This window comes from Salmo salar, chromosome ssa24 (assembly GCF_905237065.1).
Source record: "Salmo salar chromosome ssa24, Ssal_v3.1, whole genome shotgun sequence".
NCBI lineage: Eukaryota > Metazoa > Chordata > Actinopteri > Salmoniformes > Salmonidae > Salmo > Salmo salar.
This window is the reverse complement of record NC_059465.1, coordinates 36,542,913-36,570,688: the sequence shown is the minus strand read 5'-3', so window position 1 is coordinate 36,570,688 and position 27,776 is coordinate 36,542,913. Positions and strand designations below refer to the sequence as shown.

Sequence of the window (27,776 nt, the reverse complement as noted above, 5' to 3'; positions counted from 1 at the left end):
CGGGAGATTCCTTCCTTCCATAACCACGTTTCCATCCACAGGCTTTATGTGAGTAAAGTCATGCAGTAGACAGGTCATTCTTTATGCGAGTAAAGTCATGCAGTAGACAGGTCATTCTTTATGTGAGTAAAGTCATGCAGTCTACAGGTCATTCTTTATGTGAGTAAAGTCATGCAGTAGACAGGTCATTCTTTATGTGAGTAAAGTCATGCAGTAGACAGGTCATTCTTTATGCGAGTAAAGTCATGCAGTAGACAGGTCATTCTTTATGCGAGTAAAGTCATGCAGTAGACAGGTCATTCTTTATGTGAGTAAAGTCATGCAGTAGACAGGTCATTCTTTATGCGAGTAAAGTCATGCAGTAGACAGGTCATTCTTTATGCGAGTAAAGTCATGCAGTAGACAGGTCATTCTTTATGCGAGTAAAGTCATGCAGTAGACAGGTCATTCTTTATGTGAGTAAAGTCATGCAGTCTACAGGTCATTCTTTATGTGAGTAAAGTCATGCAGTAGACAGGTCATTCTTTATGCGAGTAAAGTCATGCAGTAGACAGGTCATTCTTTATGCGAGTAAAGTCATGCAGTCGACAGGTCATTCTTTATGTGAGTAAAGTCATGCAGTAGACAGGTCATTCTTTATGTGAGTAAAGTCATGCAGTAGACAGGTCATTCTTTATGTGAGTAAAGTCATGCAGTAGACAGGTCATTCTTTATGTGAGTAAAGTCATGCAGTAGACAGGTCATTCTTTATGTGAGTAAAGTCATGCAGTAGACAGGTCATTCTTTATGTGAGTAAAGTCATGCAGTAGACAGGTCATTCTTTATGTGAGTAAAGTCATGCAGTCTACAGGTCATTCTTTATGCGAGTAAAGTCATGCAGTAGACAGGTCATTCTTTATGCGAGTAAAGTCATGCAGTAGACAGGTCATTCTTTATGCGAGTAAAGTCATGCAGTAGACAGGTCATTCTTTATGCGAGTAAAGTCATGCAGTAGACAGGTCATTCTTTATGCGAGTAAAGTCATGCAGTAGACAGGTCATTCTTTATGCGAGTAAAGTCATGCAGTAGACAGGTCATTCTTTATGCGAGTAAAGTCATGCAGTCTACAGGTCATTCTTTATGCGAGTAAAGTCATGCAGTAGACAGGTCATTCTTTATGCGAGTAAAGTCATGCAGTCTACAGGTCATTCTTTATGCGAGTAAAGTCATGCAGTAGACAGGTCATTCTTTATGCGAGTAAAGTCATGCAGTAGACAGGTCATTCTTTATGTGAGTAAAGTCATGCAGTAGACAGGTCATTCTTTATGCGAGTAAAGTCATGCAGTAGACAGGTCATTCTTTATGCGAGTAAAGTCATGCAGTAGACAGGTCATTCTTTATGCGAGTAAAGTCATGCAGTAGACAGGTCATTCTTTATGCGAGTAAAGTCATGCAGTAGACAGGTCATTCTTTATGTGAGTAAAGTCATGCAGTAGACAGGTCATTCTTTATGTGAGTAAAGTCATGCAGTAGACAGGTCATTCTTTATGCGAGTAAAGTCATGCAGTAGACAGGTCATTCTTTATGCGAGTAAAGTCATGCAGTAGACAGGTCATTCTTTATGCGAGTAAAGTCATGCAGTAGACAGGTCATTCTTTATGCGAGTAAAGTCATGCAGTAGACAGGTCATTCTTTATGCGAGTAAAGTCATGCAGTAGACAGGTCATTCTTTATGCGAGTAAAGTCATGCAGTAGACAGGTCATTCTTTATGCGAGTAAAGTCATGCAGTAGACAGGTCATTCTTTATGTGAGTAAAGTCATGCAGTAGACAGGTCATTCTTTATGTGAGTAAAGTCATGCAGTCTACAGGTCATTCTTTATGCGAGTAAAGTCATGCAGTAGACAGGTCATTCTTTATGCGAGTAAAGTCATGCAGTCTACAGGTCATTCTTTATGTGAGTAAAGTCATGCAGTCTACAGGTCATTCTTTATGTGAGTAAAGTCATGCAGTAGACAGGTCATTCTTTATGTGAGTAAAGTCATGCAGTAGACAGGTCATTCTTTATGTGAGTAAAGTCATGCAGTCTACAGGTCATTCTTTATGTGAGTAAAGTCATGCAGTAGACAGGTCATTCTTTATGTGAGTAAAGTCATGCAGTAGACAGGTCATTCTTTATGTGAGTAAAGTCATGCAGTAGACAGGTCATTCTTTATGTGAGTAAAGTCATGCAGTCGACAGGTCATTCTTTATGTGAGTAAAGTCATGCAGTAGACAGGTCATTCTTTATGTGAGTAAAGTCATGCAGTCTACAGGTCATTCTTTATGCGAGTAAAGTCATGCAGTAGACAGGTCATTCTTTATGCGAGTAAAGTCATGCAGTAGACAGGTCATTCTTTATGCGAGTAAAGTCATGCAGTAGACAGGTCATTCTTTATGCGAGTAAAGTCATGCAGTCTACAGGTCATTCTTTATGTGAGTAAAGTCATGCAGTAGACAGGTCATTCTTTATGTGAGTAAAGTCATGCAGTCTACAGGTCATTCTTTATGCGAGTAAAGTCATGCAGTAGACAGGTCATTCTTTATGTGAGTAAAGTCATGCAGTAGACAGGTCATTCTTTATGCGAGTAAAGTCATGCAGTAGACAGGTCATTCTTTATGTGAGTAAAGTCATGCAGTCTACAGGTCATTCTTTATGCGAGTAAAGTCATGCAGTCTACAGGTCATTCTTTATGCGAGTAAAGTCATGCAGTAGACAGGTCATTCTTTATGTGAGTAAAGTCATGCAGTAGACAGGTCATTCTTTATGTGAGTAAAGTCATGCAGTAGACAGGTCATTCTTTATGCGAGTAAAGTCATGCAGTAGACAGGTCATTCTTTATGCGAGTAAAGTCATGCAGTAGACAGGTCATTCTTTATGTGAGTAAAGTCATGCAGTAGACAGGTCATTCTTTATGCGAGTAAAGTCATGCAGTAGACAGGTCATTCTTTATGTGAGTAAAGTCATGCAGTAGACAGGTCATTCTTTATGCGAGTAAAGTCATGCAGTAGACAGGTCATTCTTTATGTGAGTAAAGTCATGCAGTCTACAGGTCATTCTTTATGCGAGTAAAGTCATGCAGTAGACAGGTCATTCTTTATGTGAGTAAAGTCATGCAGTAGACAGGTCATTCTTTATGCGAGTAAAGTCATGCAGTAGACAGGTCATTCTTTATGCGAGTAAAGTCATGCAGTAGACAGGTCATTCTTTATGCGAGTAAAGTCATGCAGTAGACAGGTCATTCTTTATGCGAGTAAAGTCATGCAGTAGACAGGTCATTCTTTATGTGAGTAAAGTCATGCAGTCTACAGGTCATTCTTTATGCGAGTAAAGTCATGCAGTCGACAGGTCATTCTTTATGCGAGTAAAGTCATGCAGTCTACAGGTCATTCTTTATGCGAGTAAAGTCATGCAGTAGACAGGTCATTCTTTATGCGAGTAAAGTCATGCAGTAGACAGGTCATTCTTTATGCGAGTAAAGTCATGCAGTAGACAGGTCATTCTTTATGCGAGTAAAGTCATGCAGTCTACAGGTCATTCTTTATGCGAGTAAAGTCATGCAGTCTACAGGTCATTCTTTATGTGAGTAAAGTCATGCAGTCGACAGGTCATTCTTTATGTGAGTAAAGTCATGCAGTAGACAGGTCATTCTTTATGTGAGTAAAGTCATGCAGTCTACAGGTCATTCTTTATGCGAGTAAAGTCATGCAGTAGACAGGTCATTCTTTATGCGAGTAAAGTCATGCAGTAGACAGGTCATTCGGAAAGTATTCAGACACCTTGACTTTTCCCACATTTTGTTACGTTACAGCCTTATTCTAAATTGATTAAATCATTTTTTCCCTCATCAATCTACACACAATACCCCATAATGACAAAGCAAAAACAGTTTTTTTTATTTAAAAATAAATGTAAATGACATTTACATAATTATTCAGACTCTTTACTCAGTACTTTGTTGAAGCACCTTTGGCAGCGATTACACCCTCGAGTCTTCTTATGTATGACACTACAAGCTTGGCACACCTGTATTTGGGGAGTTTCTCCCATTCTTCTCTGCAGATCCTCTCAAGCTCTGTCAGGTTGGATGGGGAGCGTCGCTGCACCGCTACTTTCAGGTCTCTCCAGAGATGTTTGATCAGGTCCGGGCTCTGACTGGGTGGTGAAGTGCACGATATGAGCTTGATGCTCCTTTCCAATAAATATCCAGGGTCTTATTCTGGTGACATGTTGATCAATGATTGACTGCAGTTTGACAAGTAAAAATATTCTCGCTGTTATCCATATTAATCTCAAGCCTACCCACAGTGTATCTGCCAACTGTTGGCTGGAACGCATGTGCCAAGACCAGAGGAGGCACATTTACTTTGCTTTCTAATGCAGCAGTTAGTTTTGTCACAATCGGTAGAGTTAGAAATGCGATGGAAACACGTTTTTATTCGCTACATGAAAACGAAAACGCACTGATTTTTTTTTTTTATCTGCAACAAGTCAGTTTGGTGAAAACACCACTGGTGGGAAAATGCACATTTTCTTTGTGAAGATTTTAGGATATTTGCATGAAAATCTGTCACCAATTGGATGGAAATCTAGCTACTGAGTCAAATACTGATCATTTCTCCCTAAAGTTGTTGGGATGAACAATGGCTCCATGTGATTCATTCATACTAAGACGCATGAGGACAGGAAACGAGGGGGAAAGAATCTCCTTTTGATATGCCCAACCTGTCTGGGATAAGCATGGCCTGTGTTCCTAATGGCACACTATTCCCTAAATAGTGCACTCCTTTTCAGCAAGGCCCATAGGCCTCTGGTCAAAAGTAGTGCACTAAATAGGTTATTGGGTGTAATTTAGGACGCACCCATGGACATTTCATCCGCTCACACACTGTGTCACAGGGTCACACTCATCCGCCTCAGCCCTCTGGAATCCACCCGTTTTTTTCTCTCCCCCGCTCTCCTTTGTCCCCCGCTGTCCTTTCTCCCCCATCTTATACTGTCTCGCTCATTTCCTTTCCGTCAGCCAGCATGTGGAACAGCTCACACATGACACACAACAGCAGAGCTATCATCAGCATACGACAAGCACTTTCCTTCTGCCCGTTTTCTCCTGAAAGAACAGTGAGGAGATTAATTTTCAAAGGTGACCTTTGCCCTGTCATCCCATGGGGCTGTTGATGACTGGCCTCCCCTCCTCCCTCTGAGCTGGGCTGGAGACTGTGAGTGTGTTCCCTGAGGAGCAGTCTTCCTCTCTTGGTCTCTCCATTCTGAACTGGGCCTGGAGGGAAGGAGCCTTGGCGCTCAGCCCAGAGAGTTCCACTGAGGGATACTCCAGGGGAAGAGCCAAGTTGGATTTTCAACAGCAAAGACTCGTACACACAGGAACACGTACTTTAGACACTCTGACACTGAGAAAGACCCACCCACCCACACACACACACAGCCTGCATGTCCCAGTGGTTGTGCATTTCCCACTAGTTCCTCCACCATCTGGATCCCCTCTCCATCTAGTTGTGGAGTTCTTGTCGGAGAGCGCTGTAGAGCGAAAGGAAAACAACATCAAAACTGCAATAGATCAAATGAATGCAACCTGATATGTCTACTCCCCCAAAAAACAACACAAACTAACCCTCCTCACCACAAACACTCAGTCAAATGTTCAAGTAAAGCAGAAGCAAACTGTATCTTGAAATGTCTCTTAATGTGCCACAAACACACTAGTATGACGTGGTTTTTTGAAGGGAGTTGCGTCGAAGTGGATGTGGTGAGTTACCGGAACAGTGGTGTTTGAGGTGGTGTGTTAGTGGAACAGAGTGGTGTTTGAGGGGTCTAGGACACGACATGCTGTAACAATGTCTGCTTGATCTCTGACCCTGTCTCTCTCTGTGTGTGTGTCCTCCAGGGCTCCAGTCCTAAACTCACAGCACGTTGCTCAGACATCCTGGAGATCCGCCGCTGCAACTGTCTGGAGATGCCTGACAACACAAACACGTTTGTTCTAAAGGTGAGGAAGAGGAGAGACTCTCACCTGTTGTTGGAGATCTAGCTTCATGCCTCATTTCTTGTCCTTTTCTCAACATCGCCTAATCACACACACACACACACACACACACACACACACACACACACACACACACACACACAGCCGAGCCAGTCTGTTCTCTGTCCAAAAGCACTCCTGTGGATTTATAGTGAGCATTGTGCTTCCACATGAATTGCACACACACACACGTAGTAATATGGCGCCGACAGATATGGCAGCTCTGCTTCTAGCTCCTAAGCAACTTTGCAGTATTTTTCTAACATTATTAGACCTGAATTTTTTTTTGTGTGTTATTACATACAGCCGGAAATAAGAGCGGCGGTAACTCACCAGCGTTACGACCAGGAATACGATTTTACCAAATTGGATCCTTTGTTCATACCCCCCAGGACAATTTAACTTATTCCAGAGGCTGCTCCAAAACACCACCGACGGAGAAGAGGTATTCAGAGTGGACTTCTAGTTCGACTCAGGAGGCGTGCACACCATCCACCGCTTCAGAGTATATTACTCGCTAATGTTCAGTCTCTGGATAATAAAGTAGACGAGCTCAGGGCGAGGATCTCCTTCCAGAGAGACATCAGGGATTGTAACATACTCTGTTTCACGGAAACATGGCCCTCTAGAGATGATATACTGTCCCCGTCCATACAGCCAGCTGGGTTCTCAGTACATCGCGCAGACAGGAATTATGAACTCTCCGAAGAGAGAAAGGCGGGGGTATAGGTTTCATGATTAACCCCTGTGTGGCCTCGGGACGGACATCCAGCGAAAAATCATATCGCTATTAGCATAACAAAATGTAATAATTTTTTTTTTCATTTTTTTTTCTCCAATTATATCGTTTTATAGATACACCTCTCCTGAATCGGACCACGTTGTCCGATTTCAAAAAGGCTTTACAGCAAAAGCAAAACATTAGATTATGTTAGAGGAGTATATCGTAAAAGTAGCTACACAGCCATTTTCCGACCAACCACATGCATCACAAATAACCAAAAAACAGCTAAATGCAGCACTAACCTTTGACTATCTTCATCAGATGACACACCTAGGACATCATGTTACACAATACATGCATTCTTTTGTTCGATAAAGTTCATATTTATATATAAAAACAGCATTTTACATCGGTGCGTAACGTTGACTATTTTCCCTCAAATGCATCCGATGAAACAGAGCTACAATTTACTAAATTACTATTCGAAAACATTTTTAAAATGTAATATTGTCATTCTAAGATTTATAGATGAATATCTCTTGAAAGCACCTGTAATGCCAGATTTAACTTTACTGGGTAATCATACTTTGCGATGAAAGGGGATGCGATACTCTGAAAAATAGGCTAACGTTACAGGTCAGCGCCATCTTGGAACAATCGCATATCACATCTAGTCTTGTATACTATTGTCAATAATCCCTTACCTTTGGTTGTCTTCATCAGAAAGCACTTCCAGGAATCCCAGGTCCACAACAAATGTATTTTCGTTCGAAAAAATTACTCCTTTATGTTCCAAGAGCTTGTTCTTGTTAGCGCGTCTGAAGGCTGATCTAAATGCTTCGTCGGCCACGGGACAGCCATTTCGAGAAAATGCATTTTTTTCCCATTTAGGTTCGTTCAAACATGTCAAACGTTGTATAACATAAATCTTCAGGGCGTTTTTCAACAAGAGAGCCAATAAGATTCGAGGGGGACGATTGAATTGTGTTTCGAAAGGGGAGGGTAACCAGGGGCGCCGGCGTCATAATGGTGATGGCCCTCTCCGTGTGACCACGTTCCACAGCGTCTCATTCATTCAGTTTTAACAGTAGGAGACTCAAACCACTTTATAAAGACTGGGGACATCTAGTGGAAGCAATAGGAAGTGCTCAATGAACCATAGCTCACGGTGTGATTAATAGGCAACGTGATAAAGTTGAGTTCGCAATTCAGAATTCCACTTCCTGTTTCCATCTGTCTCGGGGTTTTGACTGCCATATGAGTTCTGTTATACTCACAGACACCATTCAAACAGTTTTAGAAACTTTAGGGTGTTTTCTATCCACAAGTATTCATTATATGCATATCCTAGCTTCTGAGTTTGAGTAGTAGGCCGTTTAAAATGGGCACTAATTTTTTTCAAAATGCGCTTTGGCGCCCCCTATCCTAGGCGACCGTCAAGAGGTTAACTACTCATGATGTTTCTATGTTATGATAATCACAAGTCCTTTTGTTCACCCGACCTAGAATACCTCACAATCAAATGCCGACCGTATTACCTCACAAGAGAATTCTCTTCAGTTATTGTCACAGCCGTGTATATTCCCCCTCAAGCCGATACCACGACAGCCCTCAAAGAATTACACTGGACTTTATACAAACTGGTAACCACATATTCTGAGGCCGCATTTATTGTAGCTGTGGATTTGAACAAAGCAAATTTGAGGAAACCGCTACCAAAGTTAGACCAACCCATTGACTGTAGTACTCGCTCTGGAAAAACATTGGACCACTGCTACTCAACTTTTCGAAATGCCTACAAGGCCCTCCCTTCGGCAAATCTGAGCACAATTCTATTTTGTTCCTCCCTTCCCATAGGCAGAAACTCTAACAGGAAGTACCCGTGCTAAGGTCTATTCAACGCTGGTCTGACCAATCGGAATCCATGCTTCAAGATTGTTTTGATCATGCGGCCTGGGATATGTTTCGGGTAGCCTCTGAGAATATCATAAATACACGGATACGGTGACTGAGTTCATCAGGAACTCTATAGGAGATGTTGTACTCACTGTCTATTAAAACCTACCCAAATCAGAAACTGTGGATAGATGGCAGAATTCGCGCAAAACTGAAAGTGTGAACCACCGCATTTAACCGTGGCAAGGTGACTGGGAATCTGGCCGAATTCAAACAGTGTAGTTATTCCCTCCATAAGGCAATCAAACAAGCAAAACATCAGTACAGAGACATGGTGGAGTTGCAATTCAACGGCTCAGACACGAGACGTATAGTGAGGGGAAAAAAGTATTTGATCCCCTGCTAATTTTGTTCGTTTGCCCACTGACAAAGAAATGATCAGTCTATAATTTTAATGGTAGGTTTATTTGAACAGTGAGAGACAGAATAACAACAGAAAAACGCATGTCAAAAATGTTATAAATTGATTTGCTTTTTAATGAGGGAAGTAAGTATTTGACCCGCTTTCAATCAGAAAGATTTCTGGCTCCCAGGTGTCTTTTATACAGGTAACGAGCTGAGATTAGGAGCACACTCTTAATGGGAGTGCTCCTAATCTCAGTTTGTTACACAAGGCTTGTAGTGGCCAACTACAAGAAACGTCTGACCTCTGTGATTGCCAACAAGGGTTTTGCCACCAAGTACTGTCATGTTTTGCAGAGGGGTCAAATACTTATTTCCCTCATTAAAATGCAAATCAATTTATAACATTTTTGACATGTGTTTTTCTGGATTTTTGTTGTTATTCTGTCTCTCACTGTTCAAATAAACCTACCATTAAAATTATAGACTGATCATTTCTTTGTCAGTGGGCAAAAGTACAAAATCAGCAGGGGATCAAATACTTTTTTCCTTCACTGTATATGGCAGGGTCTACAGACACGGACTACAAAGGGAAAAGCAGCCACGTCGCGGACACCGATGTCTTGCTTCCGGACAAGCTAAACACCTTCTCCCGCTTTGAGGATAACACAGTGCCACCGAAGCTGTCTGCTACCAAGGACTGTGGGCTCTCGTGCTCCATGGCTATGAGTAAGACATTTTAAGCGTGTTAACCCTCGCAAGGCTGCCGGCCCAGGCGGCAATTCCTCGCCGCGCCCTCAGACCAGCTGGCTGGAGTGCTTACGGACATATTCAATCTCTCCCTATCCCAGTCTGCTGTCCCGACTTGCTTCAAGATGTCCACCATTGTTCCTGTACTCAAGAAAGCAAAGGTAACTGAACTAAATGACTATCGCCTCGTAGCACTCACTATTGTCATCATGAAGTTCTTTGAGAGGCTAGTTAAGGATCATATCACCTCTACCTTACCTGATCCTAGACCCACTCAAATTTGCTTACAGCCACAATAGATCCACAGACGATGCTGTTGCACTGCACACTGCCCTATCCCATCTGGACAAGAGGAATACCTATGTAAGAATGCTGTTCATTGACTATAGCTCAGCATTCAACACCATAGTACCCTCCAAGCTCATCATTAACCTCGGGGCCCTGGGTCTGAACCCCGCCCTGTGCAACTGGGTCCTGGACTTCCTGACGGGCCGCCCCCAGGTGGTGAAGGTAGGAAACAACACCTTGACTTCGCTGATCCTCAACACAGGGGCCCCACGAGTGCGTGCTCAGCCCCCTCCTGTACTCCCTCGCCTCCAACTCAATTGTCAAGTTTGTAGACGACACAACAGTAGTAGGCCTGATAACCAACAATGACAAGACAACCTACAGGGAGGAGGTGAAGGCCCTTGGAGAGTGGTGCCAGGAAAATAACCTCTCACTCAAAATCAACAAAACAAAGGAGCTGATCGTGGACTTCAGGAAACAGCAGAGGGAGCACGCCCCTATCCACATCGACGGGACTGCAGAGTAGAAGGTGAAACGCTTCAAGTTCCTCGGCGTACACATCACTGATGATCTGAAATGGTCCAACCACACACAGTGTGGTGAAGAAGGCGCAACAGCGCCTCTTCAACCTCAGGAGGCTGAAGAAATTTGGCTTGGCCCCTAAAACCCTCACAAACTTTTACAGATGCACAATTGAGAGCATCCTGTCAGGCTGTATCACCACCTTGTACGGCAACTGCACCGCCTGCAACCACAGGGCTCTCCAGAGGATGGTGTGGTCTGCCCAACGCATCACTGGTGGCAAACTACCTGCCCTCCAGGACACCTACAGGACATGATGCAACCTTGCACCTTAGAGGCTGCTGCCCTATATACATAGACTTGGAATCACTGGCCACTTTAATGTTTACATACTGCTTTACTCATCTCATATGTATATACTGTATTCTATTCTACTGTATTTTAGTCAATACCACTGACATTGCTTAATCTAATATTTATATATTTCTTAATTCCATTATTTTACTTTTAGACGTGTGTGTATTGTGAATTGTTAGATACTACTGCACTGTTGGAGCTAGAAACACAAGAATTTCGCTACACCCGCAATAACATTTGCTAAATATGTATATGTGACCAATAAAATTTGATTTGATTTGACACACATACCCTCTGCCAAACTTGCCTTAGTTTCTTCCTATTCCAGTTCTTGTGTGTGTGCCGCGTTTGCGTGTGTGTGCGTGTGTGCGTGCGTGCGTCACGTCTGTGCGTGCGTGCGTCACGTCTGTGCGTGCGTGCGTCACGTCTGTGCGTGCGTGCGTCACGTCTGTCGCGTGTGTGTCGCGTCTGTGCGTGCGCGCGTCAAGTGTGTGCATCATTTGCGTGCGCCACGTCTTTGCGTGTGTCACGTAGGTGCGTCACGTCTGTGCGTGCGTGTGTCACGTCTGTGCGTGCATGTGTCACGTCTGTGTGGGGGTGTGTGTGTGTCGTGCGTGCGTTTGTGTGACATGTCTGTGTGCGCGTGTCACGTCTTTCTGTGTGTCTGTGTGTGTGCATCTCCTTAACCAGCAGTCTTGTCTCCTCCCCAGGTTAATCACTATCCAGGTAGTCTCATATTTGAGACCGACAATGACCAACAGGTCAGCTCCTGGACAACAGAAATTAAAGAATGGATAAACAACAGGTGAGAGACGTGCCACATCTAACCTAAATGTTACCACTATTTATCATGCTACTCTTCTCCCTGTCTACTGTCAGCCTTTTTCTTCATCTAGCTTTGTGTTGTGTGTGCGTGCGTGGCTGCGGAGCTGTGTCAGGTGCAGCCCTGTGAAAGAGGAAGCGTGGGGGAGGTGTGAGTCTCAGTGGGGGAATTTTAAGGACCTTTCTGCAGATGTCTGGATTCTCCATCTCACTTCCCGTTCTGAGGCCAACACGGTTTCAGCTCTGCAGCACCCATGTCCCAAGGGTTCTCTCTCGAGCACACACACACATTTTAGTCTCATGCATTTCTCTCCTGCAGTACTGACATCTAGTAGTTAGCATAATTCTATTAGGATTCCACATTTGTCTTCAAAATGGAAATCCCGTATTAAATGGCTGAAGTGTGCAGGGAATGATGAGCTATTGGAGACCCATGGCTTGATTATATGATTGTGCATATTCATAAGTTTGTGCATGTGTGCAGCTATTTTTCATGTGTGTTTGAGATACAGTGCCTTCGGAAAGTATTCAGACCCCTTGACTTTTTCCAGTCTTTGATTAAATCGTTTTTTCCCCCTCATCAATCTACACACAATAACCCACAATGACAAAGTTAAAAAAATTTTTTTTTTAAATGTTTGATAATTAATACAAAATAAATACTTTTACGTAAGTATTCAGACCCTTTACTCAGTACTTTGTTGAAGCACCTTTGGCAGCGATTACAGCTTGGGTATTACGCTACAAGCTTGGCACACCTGTATTTGGGGAGTTTCTCCCATTCTTCTCTGCAGATCCTCTCAAGCTCTGTCAGGTTGGATGGGGAGCGTTGCTGCACAGCTATTTTCAGGTCTCTCCAGAGATGTTCAAGTCCAGCCTCTGGCAAGGCCACTCAAGGACATTCAGAGACTTGTCCTGAAGCACCTCCTGCATTGTCTTGGCTGTGTGCTTAGGGTCATTGTCCTGTTGGAAGGTGAGCCTTTGCCCCAGTCTGAGGTCCTGAGCGCTCTGGAGCAGGTTTTCATCAAGGATCTCTCTGTACTTTGCTCTTTTCAACTTTGCCTCGATCCTGACTAGTCTCCCAGTCCTGCCGCTGAAAAACATCCCCACACCATGATGCTGACACAACCATGCTTCACCGTAGGGATGGTGCCAGGTTTCCTCCAGACATTCAATCTTGGTTCCATCAGACCAGAGAATCTCGTTTCTCATGGTCTGAGAGTTCTTTATGTGCCTTTTGGCATACTCCAAGCGGGCTGTTATGTGACTTTTACTGAGGAGTGGCTTCCGTCTGGCCACTCTACCATAAAGGCCTGATTGGTGGAGTGCTGCAGAGATGGTTGTCCTTCTGGAAGGTTCTCCCATCTCCACAGAGGAACTCTGGAGCTCTGTCAGAGTTCTTGGTCACCTTCCTGACCATGGCCCTTCTCCCCCGATTTCTCAGTTTGGCCTAGTGGTCAGCTCTAGGAAGAGTCTTGGTGGTTCCAAACTTCTTCCATTTAAGAATGATGGAGGCCACTGTGTTCTTGGGGACTTTCAATGCTGCAGAAATGTTTTGGTACCCTTCCCCAGATCTGTGCCTTGACACAATCCTGTCTCTGAGCTCTATGGAAAATTCCTTCCACCTCATGGCTTGGTTTTTGCTCTGAAATGCAGTCAACTGTGGGACCTTGTATAGACAGGTGTTTGTGCCTTTCCAAATCATGTCCAATCAATTGAATTTACCACAGGTGGACTCCAATCAAGCTGTAGAAACATCTCAAGGATGATCAATGGAAACAGGATGCACCTGAGCTCAATTACGAGTCTCATAGCAACGGGTCTGAATACTTTATGTAAATATTTGTGTTTTTGGTTTTTAATAAATTTGCAAAGTATTAAAACAATATTATGGTGTATTGTGTGTAGATTGATGAGGAAACGGTTTTACTTCATCCATTTTAGAATAAGGCTGTAACGTAACAACATGTGGAAAACGTCAAGGGGTTTGAATACTTTCCAGATGCACTGTATAAAGTATCATAGAAAGTCTAAACCCCCTTGGATTTCTTCACATTTTGTTTCATAAGGGGATAAAAATGGATTTCATTTTTTTTTGGTCAACAATCTACACAAAATACTCTGTCAAAGTGGGGGAAAAAATTCTAACATCTTCTAAAGATTATTGAAAAATTATACCTGAGATAAGTATTCACCCCGCTGAGTCAATGCATGTTAGAAACTCCTTTGGCAGTGACTATAGCTGTGAATCTTCTTTGGTAATTCTCATAAGATCTTTGCACACCTGTATTGTGCAATATTTGCCTATTTTATTTTGAATATACTTCTAGCTCTGTCAAGGTGTTGGGGATCATGGCTAGATAGCGATTTTCAGGTATTGTATTAGATTCTCCAGCAGATTTAAGTCAAAACTGTAACTTGGTTGCTCAGGAACATTCACTGTCTCCTTGGTAAGCAACTCCTGTGTATATTTGTCTTTGTCTTTTAGGTTATTGTCCTGCTGAAAGGTGAATTCCTCTCCGTGTCTGGTGTAAAGCAGGTTCTCCTTTAGGATTTTGCCTTTGCTGTATTTTTTTCCAGTATTGCTTTGTTGCATACAAGATGCATGTTTTTGAATAGTTTTTATTCTGTATATTTGTATTATTTTCACTCTGTCATTTAGGTCATTATTGTGGAGTCACAACAATGTTGTTGCTCCATCCTCAGTTTCCCCCCAACACAGCCATTTGAGCTGTTTTAAAATCACCAATGGGCTCATGGTGAGATCCCTAAGCAGTTTCCTTCCTATCCTGCAGCTCAGTTCAGAAGGACGACTGCATCTTTGAGGTGTCTGGGTGGTTTAATACATCATCCACAGCATCATTATTAACTTGACCATGCTTAAAGACATATTCAATGTCTGATTTGTTATTGTTACCCATCTACCAATCACTGCCCTTCTTTTTGAGGCCTTCGAAAGCTCCCTGGTGTTTGTAGTTGAATCTGTGCTTGAAATTTAGTACTTGACTAATGGGACCTTACAGATGTTATATGTATGGGGACAGAGGAAGGGGTAAAGTTCAGTACTTGACTAATGTCCTTACAGATGTTATATGTATGGGGGACAGAGGAAGGGGTAAAGTTCAGTACTTGACTAATGGGACCTTACAGATGTTATATGTATGGGGACAGAGGAAGGGGTCAAATTCAGTACTTGACTAATGGGACCTTACAGATGTTATATGTATGGGGGACAGAGGAAGGGGTAAAGTTCAGTACTTGACTAATGGGACCTTACAGATGTTATATGTATAGGCTACACTGAACAAAAATATAAACCCAACATGTCGCATGTTTCATAAGCTGAAATAAAAGATCCCAGAAAAGCTTATTTCTTTCAAATTTTGTGCACACATTTGTTTACATCCCTGTTAGTGAGCATTTCACCTTTTTCAAGATAATCCATCCACCTGAAAGGTGTGCCATATCAAGAAGTTGATTAAACAGCATGATCATTACACAGGTGCACCTTGTGCTGGGGGCAATAAAGGGCCACTCTAAAATGTGCAGTTTTGTCACAACAGATGTCTCAGGTTTTGACTGCAGGAATGTCAAGCAGAGCTGTTGGCAGAGAATTTGTTTATTTCTCTACAATAAGCCTTCTCCAACGTTGTTTTAAAGAATTTGGCAGTACGTCCAACAGGCCTTGCAACCGCAGACCACGTGTAACCACACCAGCCCACGACCACCACATCCGGCTGCTTCATCTGCAGGATTGTCTGAGACCAGCCACCCGGACTGTGGGTTTGCACAACTGAAGAATTTCTGCACAAACTGTCAAAACCCATCTCAGGGATGCTCGTTGTCCTCACCAGGGTCTTGACCTGACTGCAGATAGGCGTCGTAACTGACTTAAGTGGGCAAATGCTCAACTTCGATGGCATCTGACACGCTGGAGAAATGTGCTCTTCGGATGAATCCCGGTTTCAACTGTACCGGGCAGGTGGCAGACAGCGTGTATAGCGTCGTTTGGGCGAGCGGTTTACTAATGTCAACGTTGTGAACAAAATACCCAATGGTGGGGTTATGTTATGGGAAGGCATAAGCTACTGACAACGAACACAATTGAATTTTATCAATGGCAATTTGAAAACTGAGATACCGTGACGAGATCCTTTTGACAGATTTTCCTTTTTAAATTGTTGCATGTTGCGTTTTTATATTTTGTTAGGGGTTTGTGTGTGTATATAGACCAGGCAGGATGGGGCAATGGACTCATGCTGCTTACGCCAAATCCTGACTCTGCCATCAGCATGACGCAACAGGATCCAGGATTCATCGGACCAGGCAATGTTTTTCCACTCCTCCGTTGTCAAGTGCTGGTGATCGCGTCCCCACTGGAGCAGCGGCTTCTTGTTTTTTTCAGATCGGAGTGGAACCCGGTTTGGTCGTCTGCGCATTCTGAGATGCAGTTCTGCACACCGCTGTTATGTCTGTCTGTTAACTTGCATGATGCTTGCCATTCTCTTTCGACCTCTCATCAACGAGCTGTTTTCACCCACAGTACTGCTGCTGACTGGATGCTGTTTGTTTGTCGCACCATTCTCGCACCGGTAAACCCGAGATGGTAGTTTCTGAGATACTAGAACCGGCGCGCCTGGCACCAACGATCATACCACGCTCAAAGTCACTGAGGTGGCTCGTTTTGTCCATTCTAACGTTGAATGGAACAGTAACTTGCATTTTTGTGAATGGGTGGTGTACCTAATAAACTGGCCACAGAGGACTGAATATGTATGAGAAGTAAAAACTCCTCTCTCTTTCTGTCTGTGTCTCTCTCTGTCTCTCACCCGCTAACTCGCACTCACAGAGAGAGGAGAAGGCTCGTCTTCCTGTTATTCAGAGTTCTCAGAACTGTAGTCAGCATTAAAGCAGGATTTGATCTGTCTTCCTTCTCAACCTGGCTACCAAAGTGTGTGTGTGTGTGTGTGTGCATGCGTGTGTGGTGTTGCTTGGGGTGCGGGATTCATGTACAATAACATGTGGCGTTCTCAAGACTTAACAAGACGCTTCCTGACCGAGCCCCGATGCTTTTGTGCCTCCATCCTGCTGCTTCCTGTAGACTCGATGGCCCCCAGCCCTCCCTCTTCCTTTCCTTCTCTTACTTTCTCCCCTAGTGTGAACAACCCTCCAAGGCTCCCCTCTGTGCTTCACACAATTTAAATAATAATACATTTGTGTATTATTGTAATATTATACTAGTGTGATCTAAATGTTGTATTTGTTTTATTTGACTTCCTTGTGAATAATGCTGAATTGTTAAAAGAGCAGTTACACAGAGGCTGGAGTTGACAAATCAAGTCAGTCGATGGCAGTGTCATTCCCAGGAGGCTAACGTTTCAGCCCACTGTGAATTGGCTGCTGCTAACTAAAGGCATTGTTTGTCAACAGGTCTGGAAGCGGGGATTTGGAACGCCTAACCTACCCTATGGACAATGCTGCGACGGCCAACCGGAGAGGGAGCTCCGAGTCAGGGAGTCAGGGTGGGTGTCAGGGACAGGAAGGGGCGGACCTTCTTTCCCATGCGTGTCGTTTCACAACAAGGAAGTGTGTGAATATCTCAGGATTCTATTGTAACTTGATGTTTGAAATGATGCAGTAGTAGTCGTTTAGAATCAGAGCATGGTGCTTGTACCAGTTTGAGGAGTTGTGTGTGTGATTCCTGCATGGGCTGCATGTATGTCTAATGAACATAGCGGTAATGAGCTAATTGTGGATCTAAATGACAATGTTATTACATTCTATTCTTACGCCTTGCTTGTCGTGCCCCCCCCCCACTAGGCTCTGCGACCTTTGCCCTCTCGGAGCAGGTGTACCATAAGACGGACCACTTCCTGTGTTTGTACCCCTGGTTCCACGGCCCCATCTCGCGGGTCAAGGCGGCCCACCTGGTCCAGAACTCGGGCCTGGAGGGCCACGGAGTCTTCCTGGTGAGGCAGAGTGAGACCCGCCGCGGAGACTATGTCCTCACCTTCAACTACCAGGGCAAGGCCAAGGTGATACGCACACACACACACACACACACACGATCTAGAAGAATACCTTTTTCGTTTTTGATATAATCTCCTCTATAAAGATGTCTGAATAGAAGCACCATCATCTTGGTCCCATGTAGTGATCCTTGTAAAACTGAAAGAAGACTTATTCTCTTGCTCTCTCCCTCTGCAGCACCTGCGTCTGTCTCTAACAGAGTGTGGTCAGTGTAGGGTGCAGCATCTGCGCTTCCCCTCCGTCATGGACATGCTCAGTCACTTCCGCCTCTACGCCATACCTCTGGAGTGTGTCGCCGCCTGCGACGTCACCCTCACCAGCTTTGTGGTGGCCAATTCTACCGCACAAGGTGAGTCTAAGTTACTGACCTCCACCACACACACACACACGTACACACACACGTGTGTGTATATATATTTATGTATTTTTGACAGGAGGTGTAGGCTTTTTTTGTTTGTTGCCCAATTTAGATGCACTATACAGTTGAAGTCGGTAGTTTACATACACTTAGGTTGGAGTCATTAAAACTCGTTTTTCAACCACTCCACAAATTTCTTGTGAACAAACTATACTTATAGGACTATAGTCGGTTAGGATATCTACTTTGTGCATGACAAGTCATTTTTCCAACAATTGTTTACAGACAGATTATTTCACTTATAATTCACTGTATCACAATTCCAGTGGGTCAGAAGTTTACATACACTAAAGTTGACTGTGCTTTTAAACAGCTTGGGAAATTCCAGAAAATTATGTCATGGCTTTAGAAGCTTCTGATAGGCTAATTTACATCAATTGGAGATGTACCTGTGGATGTATTTCAAGGCTTACCTTCAAACTCAGTGCCTCTTGGCTTGACATCATGGGAAAATCAAAAGAAATCAGCCAAGACCTCAGGAAAAAAAATGTAGACCTCCACAAGTCTGGTTCATCCTTGGGAGCAATTTCCAAACGACTGAAGGTACCACGTTCATCTGTACAAACAATAGTACGCAAGTATAAACACCATGGGACCACGCAGCCGTCATACCGCTCAGGAAGGAGACGCGTTCTGTCTCCTAGAGATGAACGTACTTTGGTGCGAAAGGTGCAAATCAATCCCAGAACAAAAGCAAAGGACCTTGTGAAGATGCTGGAGGAAACAGGTACAAAAGTATCTATATCCACAGTAAAACGAGTCCTATATCGACATAACCTGAAAGGCCGCTCAGCAAGGAAGAAGCCACTGCTCCAAAACCGCCATAAAAAAGCCAGACTACGGTTTGCAACTACACATGGGGACAAAGATAGTACTTTTTGGAGAAATGTCCTCTGGTCTGATGAAACAAAAATAGAACTATTTGGCCATAATGTCCATCATTATGTTTGGAGGAAAAGGGGGGAGGCCTGCAAGCCGTGCAGCACGGGGGTGGCAGCATCATGTTGTGGGGGTGCTTTGCTGCAGGAGGGACTGGTGCACTTCACAAAATAAATGGCATCATAAGGTAGGAAAATGATATGGATATATTGAAGCAACATCTCAAGACATCAGTCAGGAAGTTAAAGCTTGGTCGTAAATGGGTCTTCCAAATGGACAATGACCCCAAGCATAATTACAAAGTTGTGGCAAAATGGCTTAAGGACAACAAAGTCAATGTATTGGTGGCCATCACAAAGCCCTGACCTGAATCCTACAGAAAATGTGTGGGCCGAACTGAAAAAGTGTGTGCGAGCGAGGAGGCCGACAAACCTGACTCAGTTACACCAGCTCTGTCAGGAGGAATGGGCCAAAATTCACCCAACTTATTGTGGAAGGCTACCCGAAACGTTTGACCCAAGTTACACTCAATTAGTATTTGGTAGAATTGTTTATGTAAACTTCTGACCACTGGGAATGTGATGAAAGAAATAAAAGCTAAAATAAATAATTCTCTCTACTATTATTCTGACATTTTACATTCTTAAAATAAAGTGGTGATCCTAACTGACCTGACAGGGAATTTTTACTAGGATTAAATGTCAGGAATTGTGAAAACTGAGTTTAATTGTATTTGCCTAAGGTGTATGTAAACTTCTGACTTCAACTGTATGTGTGTGTATATAAACTCAGCAAAAAAGAAACGTCCTCTCACTGTCAACTGCGTTTATTTTTCAGCAAACTTAACGTGTGAATATTTGTATGAACATAAGATTCAACAATTGAGACATAAACTGAACAAGTTCCACAGAAATGTGACTAACAGAAATAGAATAATGTGTCCCTGAACAAAGGAGGGGGTCAAAATCAAAAGTAACAGTCAGTATCTTGTGTGGCAACCAGCTGCATTAAGTACTGCAGTGCATCTTCTCATGGACTGCACCAGATTTGCCAGTTCTTGCTGTGAGATGTTACCCCACTATTCCACAAATTCACCTGCAAGTTCTCTGACATTTCTGGGGGGAATGGCCCTAGCCCTCACCCTCCGATCCAACAGGTCCCAGATGTGTTCAATGGGGTTGAGATCCAGGCTCTTCTCTGTCCATGGCAGAACACTGACATTCCTGTCTTGCAGGAAATCACGCACAGAACGAGCAGTATGGCTGGTGGCATTGTCATGCTGGAGGGTCATGTCAGGATGAGCCTGCAGGAAGTGTACCACATGAGGGAGGAGGATGTCTTCCCTGTAACGCACAGCATTGAGATTGCCTGCAATGACAACAAGCTCAGTCCGATGACGCTGTGACACACTGCCCCAGACCATGACTCCACCTCCAAATCGATCCCGCTCCAGAGTACAGGCCTCGGTGTAACGCTCATTCCTTTGACGATAAACGTGAGTCCAACCATCACCCCTGGTGAGACAAAACCCGCGACTCGTCAGTGAAGAGCACTTTTTGCCAGTCCTGTCTGGTCCAGCGATGGTGGGTTTGTGCCCATAGGCGACGTTGTTGCCGGTGATGTCTGGTGAGGACCTGCCTTACAACAGGCCTACAAGCCCTCAGTCCAGCCTCTCTCAGCCTATTGCGGACAGTCTGAGCACTGGAGGAGGGATTGTGCGTTCCTGGTGTAACTCGGGCAGTTGTTGCCATCGGGAAACAGTGTTTAAACCCTTTACAATGAAGATCTATGGATTTTTACGAATTATCTTTGAAAGACAGGATCCTGAAAAAGGGACGTTTATTTTTTTGCTGAGTGTGTGTGTGTGTGTGTGTGTGTGTGTGTGTGGGTGTGTGTGTGTACACACACAGTGCATTCGGAAAGTATTCAGACCCCTTGATTTTTGACACATTGTTACGTTACAGCCTTATTTTAAAATGGATTACATTTTTTCAGCAATCTACACACAATAACCCATCATTTTACAAATTTCATAAATAAACAACTGAAATGTTAGTTACATAAGTATTCAGACCCTTTACTCACTACTTTGTTGAAGCACCTTTGGCAGCGATTACAGCCTCAAGTCTTCTTGGGTATGACACTACAAGTTAATAAAGGTGAAATAAAATAAAATGTAAAAAAGTTTGGCACACCTGTATTTAGGGAGTTTCTCCCATTCTTCTCTGTAGATCCTCTCAAGCTCTGTCAGTTTGGATGGGGAGCATCACTGCACAGCTATTTTCAGGTTTCTCCAGAGATCGATCAGAGTTCGATCAGGTTCAAGTCTGGGCTTTGGCTGGGCCACTCAAGGACATTCAGAGATTTGTTCTGAAGCCACCCCTGCATTGTCTTGGCTGTGTGCTTAGGGTCGTTGTCCTGTTGGAAAGTGAACCTTCGCCCCAGTCTGAGCGCTCTGGAGCAGGTTTTCATCAAGGATCTTCCCCAGTCCCTGCCACTGAAAAACATCCCCACAGCGTGGTGCTGCCACCATCATGCTCCACCGTAGGGATAGTGCCGGGTTTCCTCTGGTTGGCATTCAGACCAAAGAGTTCAATCTTGGTTTCATCAGACCAGAGAATCTTGTTTCTCATGGTCTGAGAGTCCTTTAGGTGCCTTTTGGAAAACTCCAAGCGGGCTGTCATGTGCCTTTTACTGAGGAGTGGCTTCTGTCTGGCCACTACCATAAAGGCCTGATTGGTGGAGTGCTGCAGAGATGGTTGTCCGTCTGGTAGGTTCTTCCATCTCCACAGAGGAACTCTGGAGCTCTGTCAGAGTGACCATCGGGTTCTTGGTCACCTCCCTGACCATGGCCCTTCTCCCCTGATTGCTCAGTTTGGCCGGGCGGCTAGCTCTAGCAAGAGTCTTGGTGGTTCCAAACGTCTTCCATTTAAGAATGATGGAGGCCACTGTGTTCTTGGGGACCTTCAATGCTGCAGAATTTTTGTTGGTACCCTTCCCCAGATCTGTGCCTCGACACAATCCTGTCTCGGATCTCAACGGACAAGTCCTTCGACCTCATGGCTTGCTTTTTTCTCTGAAATGCACTGTCAACTGTGGGACCTTTTCTAGACAGGTGTGTGCCTTACCAAATCATGTCCAATCAATTGAATTTACCACAGGTGGACTCCAAGTTGTAGAAACATCAAGGATGATCAATGGAAACAGGATACACCTGAGATCAATTTCGAGTCTTATAGCAAAGGGTCTGAATACTTATGTGAATCAGGTATTCTGTTTTTTATTTTCAACAAATTTGCACCAAAAAAAACCTGTGTTCGCTTTGTCATTAGATTGATAAAAATATATATATATATTCTTATCTATTTTAGAATAAGGCTGTAATGTAACTAAATGTGGAAAAAGGGGTGTGAATTGTTTCCCGAATGCACTGTATATGTACATATAACAGAGATGATGATGACTTGTGTGAGGCTGCTCGGCCATGGAAACCTATTTCATGAAGCTACCGACTAACAGTTCTTGGTGGAGCCCATCAGGTGGAGCCATCTTGGTGGAGCCCACATAGTCCATCTGTTAATAGCCCATCCAACTACCTCATCCCCATACTGTTGTTTTTAGTTTTTTTGCTCCTTTGCACCCCAGTACCTCTACTTGCAGGTTCATCTTCTGCACATCTATCACTCCAGTGTTTAATTGCTAAATTGTCATTATTTTGCCACTATGGCCTATTTATTGCCTTTACCTCCCTTATCTTACCTCATTTGCACACACTGTAAATATACTTTTTTTTCTCGTATTATGTTATTGACTGTATGTTTGTTTATCCCATGTGTAACTCTGTTGTTTGTTGCACTGCTTTGCTTTATCTTGGCCAGGTCGCAGTTGTAAATGAAAACTTGTTCTCAACCAGCCTACCTGGTTAAATAAAGGTTAAATAAAAATTGTGCAGACTTTGCTTCCAGAGGCAGTTTGGAACTCAGTAGTGAGTGTTGCAACCGAGGACAGACTATTTTTACGGGCTTCAGCACTCGGTGTTCCCATTTTGTGAGCTTGTGTGGCCTACCACTTAGTGGCTGAGCCGTTGTTGCTCCTAGACGTTTCCACTTCACAATAACAGCACTTACAGTTGACTGGGGCAGCTCTAGCAGGGCAGAAATGTGAGGAACTGACTTGTTGGGAAGGTGGCATCCTAAGTTGAAAGTTTATGGCGATTGCATGGCTGTGTGCTTGATTCTATACACCTGTCAGCAACGGTGTGGCTGAAATAGCCAAATCCACTAATTTGAAGGGGTGTCCACATACTTTCGTGTATATACAGTTGAAGTCGGAAGTTTACATACACCTTAGGCAAATACAATTAAACTCCGTTTTTCACAATTCCTCACATTTAATCCTAGTAAAAATTCCCTGTCTTAGGTCAGTTAGGATCACCACTTTATTTTAAGAATGTAAAATGTCAGAATAATAGTAGAGTGATTTATTTCAGCTTTTAATTCCTTCATCAGATTCCCAGTGGGTCAGAAGTTTACATACACTCAATTAGTATTTGGTAGCATTGCCTTTAAATTGTTTAACTTGGGTCAAATGTTTCTGGTAGCCTTCCACAAGCTTCCCACAATAAGTTGGGTGAACTTTGGCCCATTCCTCCTGGCAGAGCTGTTGTAACTGAGTCAGGTTTGTAGGCCTCCTTGCTCACACACGCTTTTTCAGTTCTGCCCACAAATGTTCTATAGGATTGAGGTCAGGGCTTTGTGATGGCCACTCCAATAAACTTGACTTTGTTGTCCTTAAGCCATTTTGCAACAACTTTGGAAGTATGCTTGGGGTCATTGTCCATTTGGAAGATCCATTTGCGACCAAGCTTTAATTTCCTGACTGATGTCTTGAGATGTTGCTTCAATATATCCACATCATTTTCCTACCTCCATGATGCCATCTATTTTGTGAAGTGCACCAGTCCCTCCTGCAGCAAAGCACCCGCAGAACATGATGCTGCCACCCCCGTGCTTCACGGTTGGGATGGTGTTCTTCAGCTTGCAAGCATCCCCCTTTTTCCTCCAAACATAACGATGGTCATTATGGCCAAACAGTTCTATTTTTGTTTCATCAGACCCGAGGACATTTCTCCAAAAGTACGATCTTTGTCCCCATGTGCAGTTGCAAACCGTAGTCTAGCTCTTTTATGGCGGTTTTGAAGCAGTGGCTTCTTCCTTGCTGAGCGGCCTTTCATGTTATGTCGATATAGGACTCGTTTTACTGTGGATATCAATACTTTTGTACCTGATTTCTCCAGCATCTTCACAAGGTCCTTTGCTGTTTTTCTGGGATTGATTTGCACCTTTCGCACCAAAGTACGTTCATCTCTAGGAGACAGAACGTGTCTCCTTCCTGAGCGGTATGACGGCTGCGTGGTCCCATGGTGTTTATACTTGCGTACTATTGTTTGTACAGATGAATGTGGTACCTTAAGGCATTTGGAAATTGCTCCCAAGATTGAACCAGACTTGTGGAGGTCTACAATTTTTTTTCTGAGGTCTTGGCTGATTTCTTTTGATTTTCCCATGATGTCAAGCAGAGAGGCACTAGGTTTGAAGGTAGGCCTTGAAATACATCCACAGGTACATCTCCAATTGATGTAAATTAGCCTATCAGAAGCTTCTAAAGCCATGACATAATTTTCTGGAATTTTCCAAGCTGTTTAAAGGCACAGTCAACTTAGTGAATGTAAACTTCTGACCCACTGGAATTGTGATACAGTGAATTATAAGTGAAATAATCTGTCTGTAAACAATTGTTGGAAAAATGACTTGTCATGCACAAAGTAGATATCCTAACCGTCTATAATCCTATAAGTATAGTTTGTTCACAAGAAACTTGTGGAGTGGTTGAAAAACAAGTTTTAATGACTCCAACCTAAGTGCATGTAAACTTCAACTGTATAGTGCATCTAAATTGGGCAACAAACAAAAAAGCCTACACCTCCTGTCAAAAAATTGTTCCGCTGTCTTTGACTGTAGTCTACAGTATTTTCTATATTAGCGGGTTAGGGTCTGGTGCAGACCTCAGATTTGGACTTGATCACATGTAGTCAGGCGGTTGCGGACAGGTTAATAGTCATTGCGGGTGGGTAAACAAACAGTTGACCTCTGTGTGTGAGACAGTGCATGTCTGCTAAGCTGCGGAGAATCAGAGCAGGTGGTCAGTCCAGTGTTCCGCAGTCTGATGGCTTGTAGATAGAAACCGGCATCAGACCTCATGCTCCAATACTGTCTGCCAGACGATCAGGGAGAGAAAAGATCGTAGCTGGGGTGGGTCCTTGATGATGTTGCGGGCCTTTCTCAGTCACCGTTTCAAGTAATGTCTTAGAGGGGTGGGAGCACGGTCCCAGTGATGTACTGGGCCGTCTTCACCCTCTGGAGGGCCTTGCAGGACGCTCTCGATGGTGCAGCGGTAGTATTTGGAGAGGACCTGCGGTAGAATGCCAAATTTCTTCAGCCGCCTTAGGAAGTAGAGACGCTGTTGTGCCCTCTTGACGAGTGGTGTTTTTTTAGTCCATGTCAAGGCCTCGGGGCATGTTTCCTCCTCTGCTTTCTGAAGTCAACAATCAACTCATTTGTTTTGCTGACGTTGAGGGAGAAGTTGTCTTGGCACCACACTGCCATTTAATTTACCTCCTCCCTATAGACTGACTTATTGCTGTCGGTTATCAGGCCTACAACCGTGGTGTCGTCATGGAAACTTGATGATGTTAACACTTTACATAAAGATATTAACATTCGGCACAAACTTATTTTAAAAATATACATTTTACTTTAGATGCTATTAATACTGCTACAACTGTGGGAATATACAGTATATGGGACTCAGCACAAAAAGGATGTTCCAAGTCAGTCTTTGTTTCTGTCAGCATAAATACTGGAATGTCTCTGTGATCCCTCTGTCTTCAGGTCAGAGTTCATCCGCTGTCCTGGTTCCTTTCTCCCTTCACCGCTGGAGCTCCGAACCCAGCCTAGCCCACTGCAGCCCCAGCCTGCTCCCCTCTCCAGACCCCCTGCCCCAGCCCAGGCTCCCTCTCCTACGCCCTGCGCCCTTCCCAGACCTTTCCACCTCGGGTCCCCTGCGTCGGAGCGAGTCTGTGGGCCGCAGACCTCTGCTGCGTCACCCCAACCCCCACCCACCCCTCCTCACTCAACGGGACTCCGACTACGAACTGGAGCCAGACAGAGGCCGCAAACGGGCCATTGACAACCAGTACATGTTCCTCTAACTGGTGGACTCCCGGTCACAGTCGAACCAGTGGTGGCTCTGAGACTCCAAACGAGCAAAGGACAGACTCATGAGTGAACATGTATGCCACAGTGGAGGTCTGTCTCGTGGGGTGTGTGTCAGAGGTCCGACCCGAGTGTCCATTGTGAATGTATTTTTAGGAAAGTGTCTAATCTTGTTATGATTGTCATTTTCTGAAGCGGCTGTCGTGGTCCTTCTAAGGGACGTTGCTACATGGGAGTGAGGGGCGCTGGTGTGGAAGGTCTTCCCTGAGTCCCTCCCTTCTATAGGGGTCTGTTCACTCCCTCCACACATACACACTCCATTTTTAAAGTGTATTCTAATGTTCTTTGATACCCTGTGTATTAGTGTATCTCAAATGCACACATTGTGTACTTTTAAACACTGTGTATTTTAGTACGCAGACTATTTTTGTAGGAATATATGAAGGTGTTGAAAAATAAATAAATAATAAATAAAAAAAGCTTAACTGTGATGAGCTTAGGGCTGTTACGGTGACCGTATTACTGCCACACCAGCGGTCACGAGTCATGACCACAGTCAAATTCCATGTGACTAGCCTTCTTTAAAACTGAGCTCTGATGCTGCTGATGGTCATTAGTAGCCTACCAAACGTGCTAACTGCCAGTCGCTAGTGGCCTGGTACTCAGCACTCTATTGTCCCTCTAATCACTCGGACATCAATGCAAATGTCATTGAAAATCAAATCAAACACTTCATGAGAGCTTATGTTGCACAACATTTTTATAGGCTATGCAATTGCGTGAGAAAAGAGTTTTGATGGCCTCTATTAAAAAGAGGCACAGCTTTCAATAGGCTAAGCCTACTGTATTTCTCAACTTTCCTAATATTAATCACATTGCTTCTCTTTACAACAGGAGTATAGCCTAACTGGCTGTAATGAAAATGAACCACGGGAAAAGCATCCTCCATTCGCTATTTTAAGTGCATAGATTACATATGTTCCGACAGGTGCAAGATAATGGTCCATCATTAATGAAAACTAATTTCAGTATATGTAAAGACAAGATTAGTCTGATGGGTGACAATATTAGGCTATCACTCGTGAATGATGCCCAGGGTGTGCAATAAGGTAAGAAACAGAGCATGCTTTTTTTGTGCAACTTTTTCTAATCATAGTCATGTAGCCTAGCCCATAGGCTTTGATAAGATTTGTATCACAACTAAAGCACATTATTACGGTGTAGAGACCAACTGACATACACTACCGTTCAAAAGTTCAGGGTCACTTCGAAATGTCCTTGATTTTGAAAGAAAAGCAAAACATTTTGTCCATTAAAATAACATCAAATTGATCAGAAATACAGTGTAAACATTGT

General features: G+C 43.7%; 1 protein-coding gene across 2 annotated transcripts in view; it reads left to right on the top strand.

Moving 5' to 3' along the window:
• sh2b3 (SH2B adaptor protein 3) overlaps nt 1-27,776 on the top strand; it is a 70,851-nt gene extending 43,075 nt beyond the window's left edge. The window contains exons 3-8 of one of the 2 annotated variants that reach the window (XM_014172547.2): nt 5,921-6,022; nt 11,708-11,802; nt 17,250-17,341; nt 17,640-17,854; nt 18,027-18,198; nt 26,097-27,776. In XM_014172547.2, coding sequence (XP_014028022.1) covers nt 5,921-6,022; nt 11,708-11,802; nt 17,250-17,341; nt 17,640-17,854; nt 18,027-18,198; nt 26,097-26,416 — 996 coding nt within the window. In that variant the 3' untranslated portion in view covers nt 26,417-27,776. The remainder of the gene's footprint in view (nt 1-5,920; nt 6,023-11,707; nt 11,803-17,249; nt 17,342-17,639; nt 17,855-18,026; nt 18,199-26,096) is intronic. The other variant, XM_014172546.2, reaches the window with a different exon arrangement.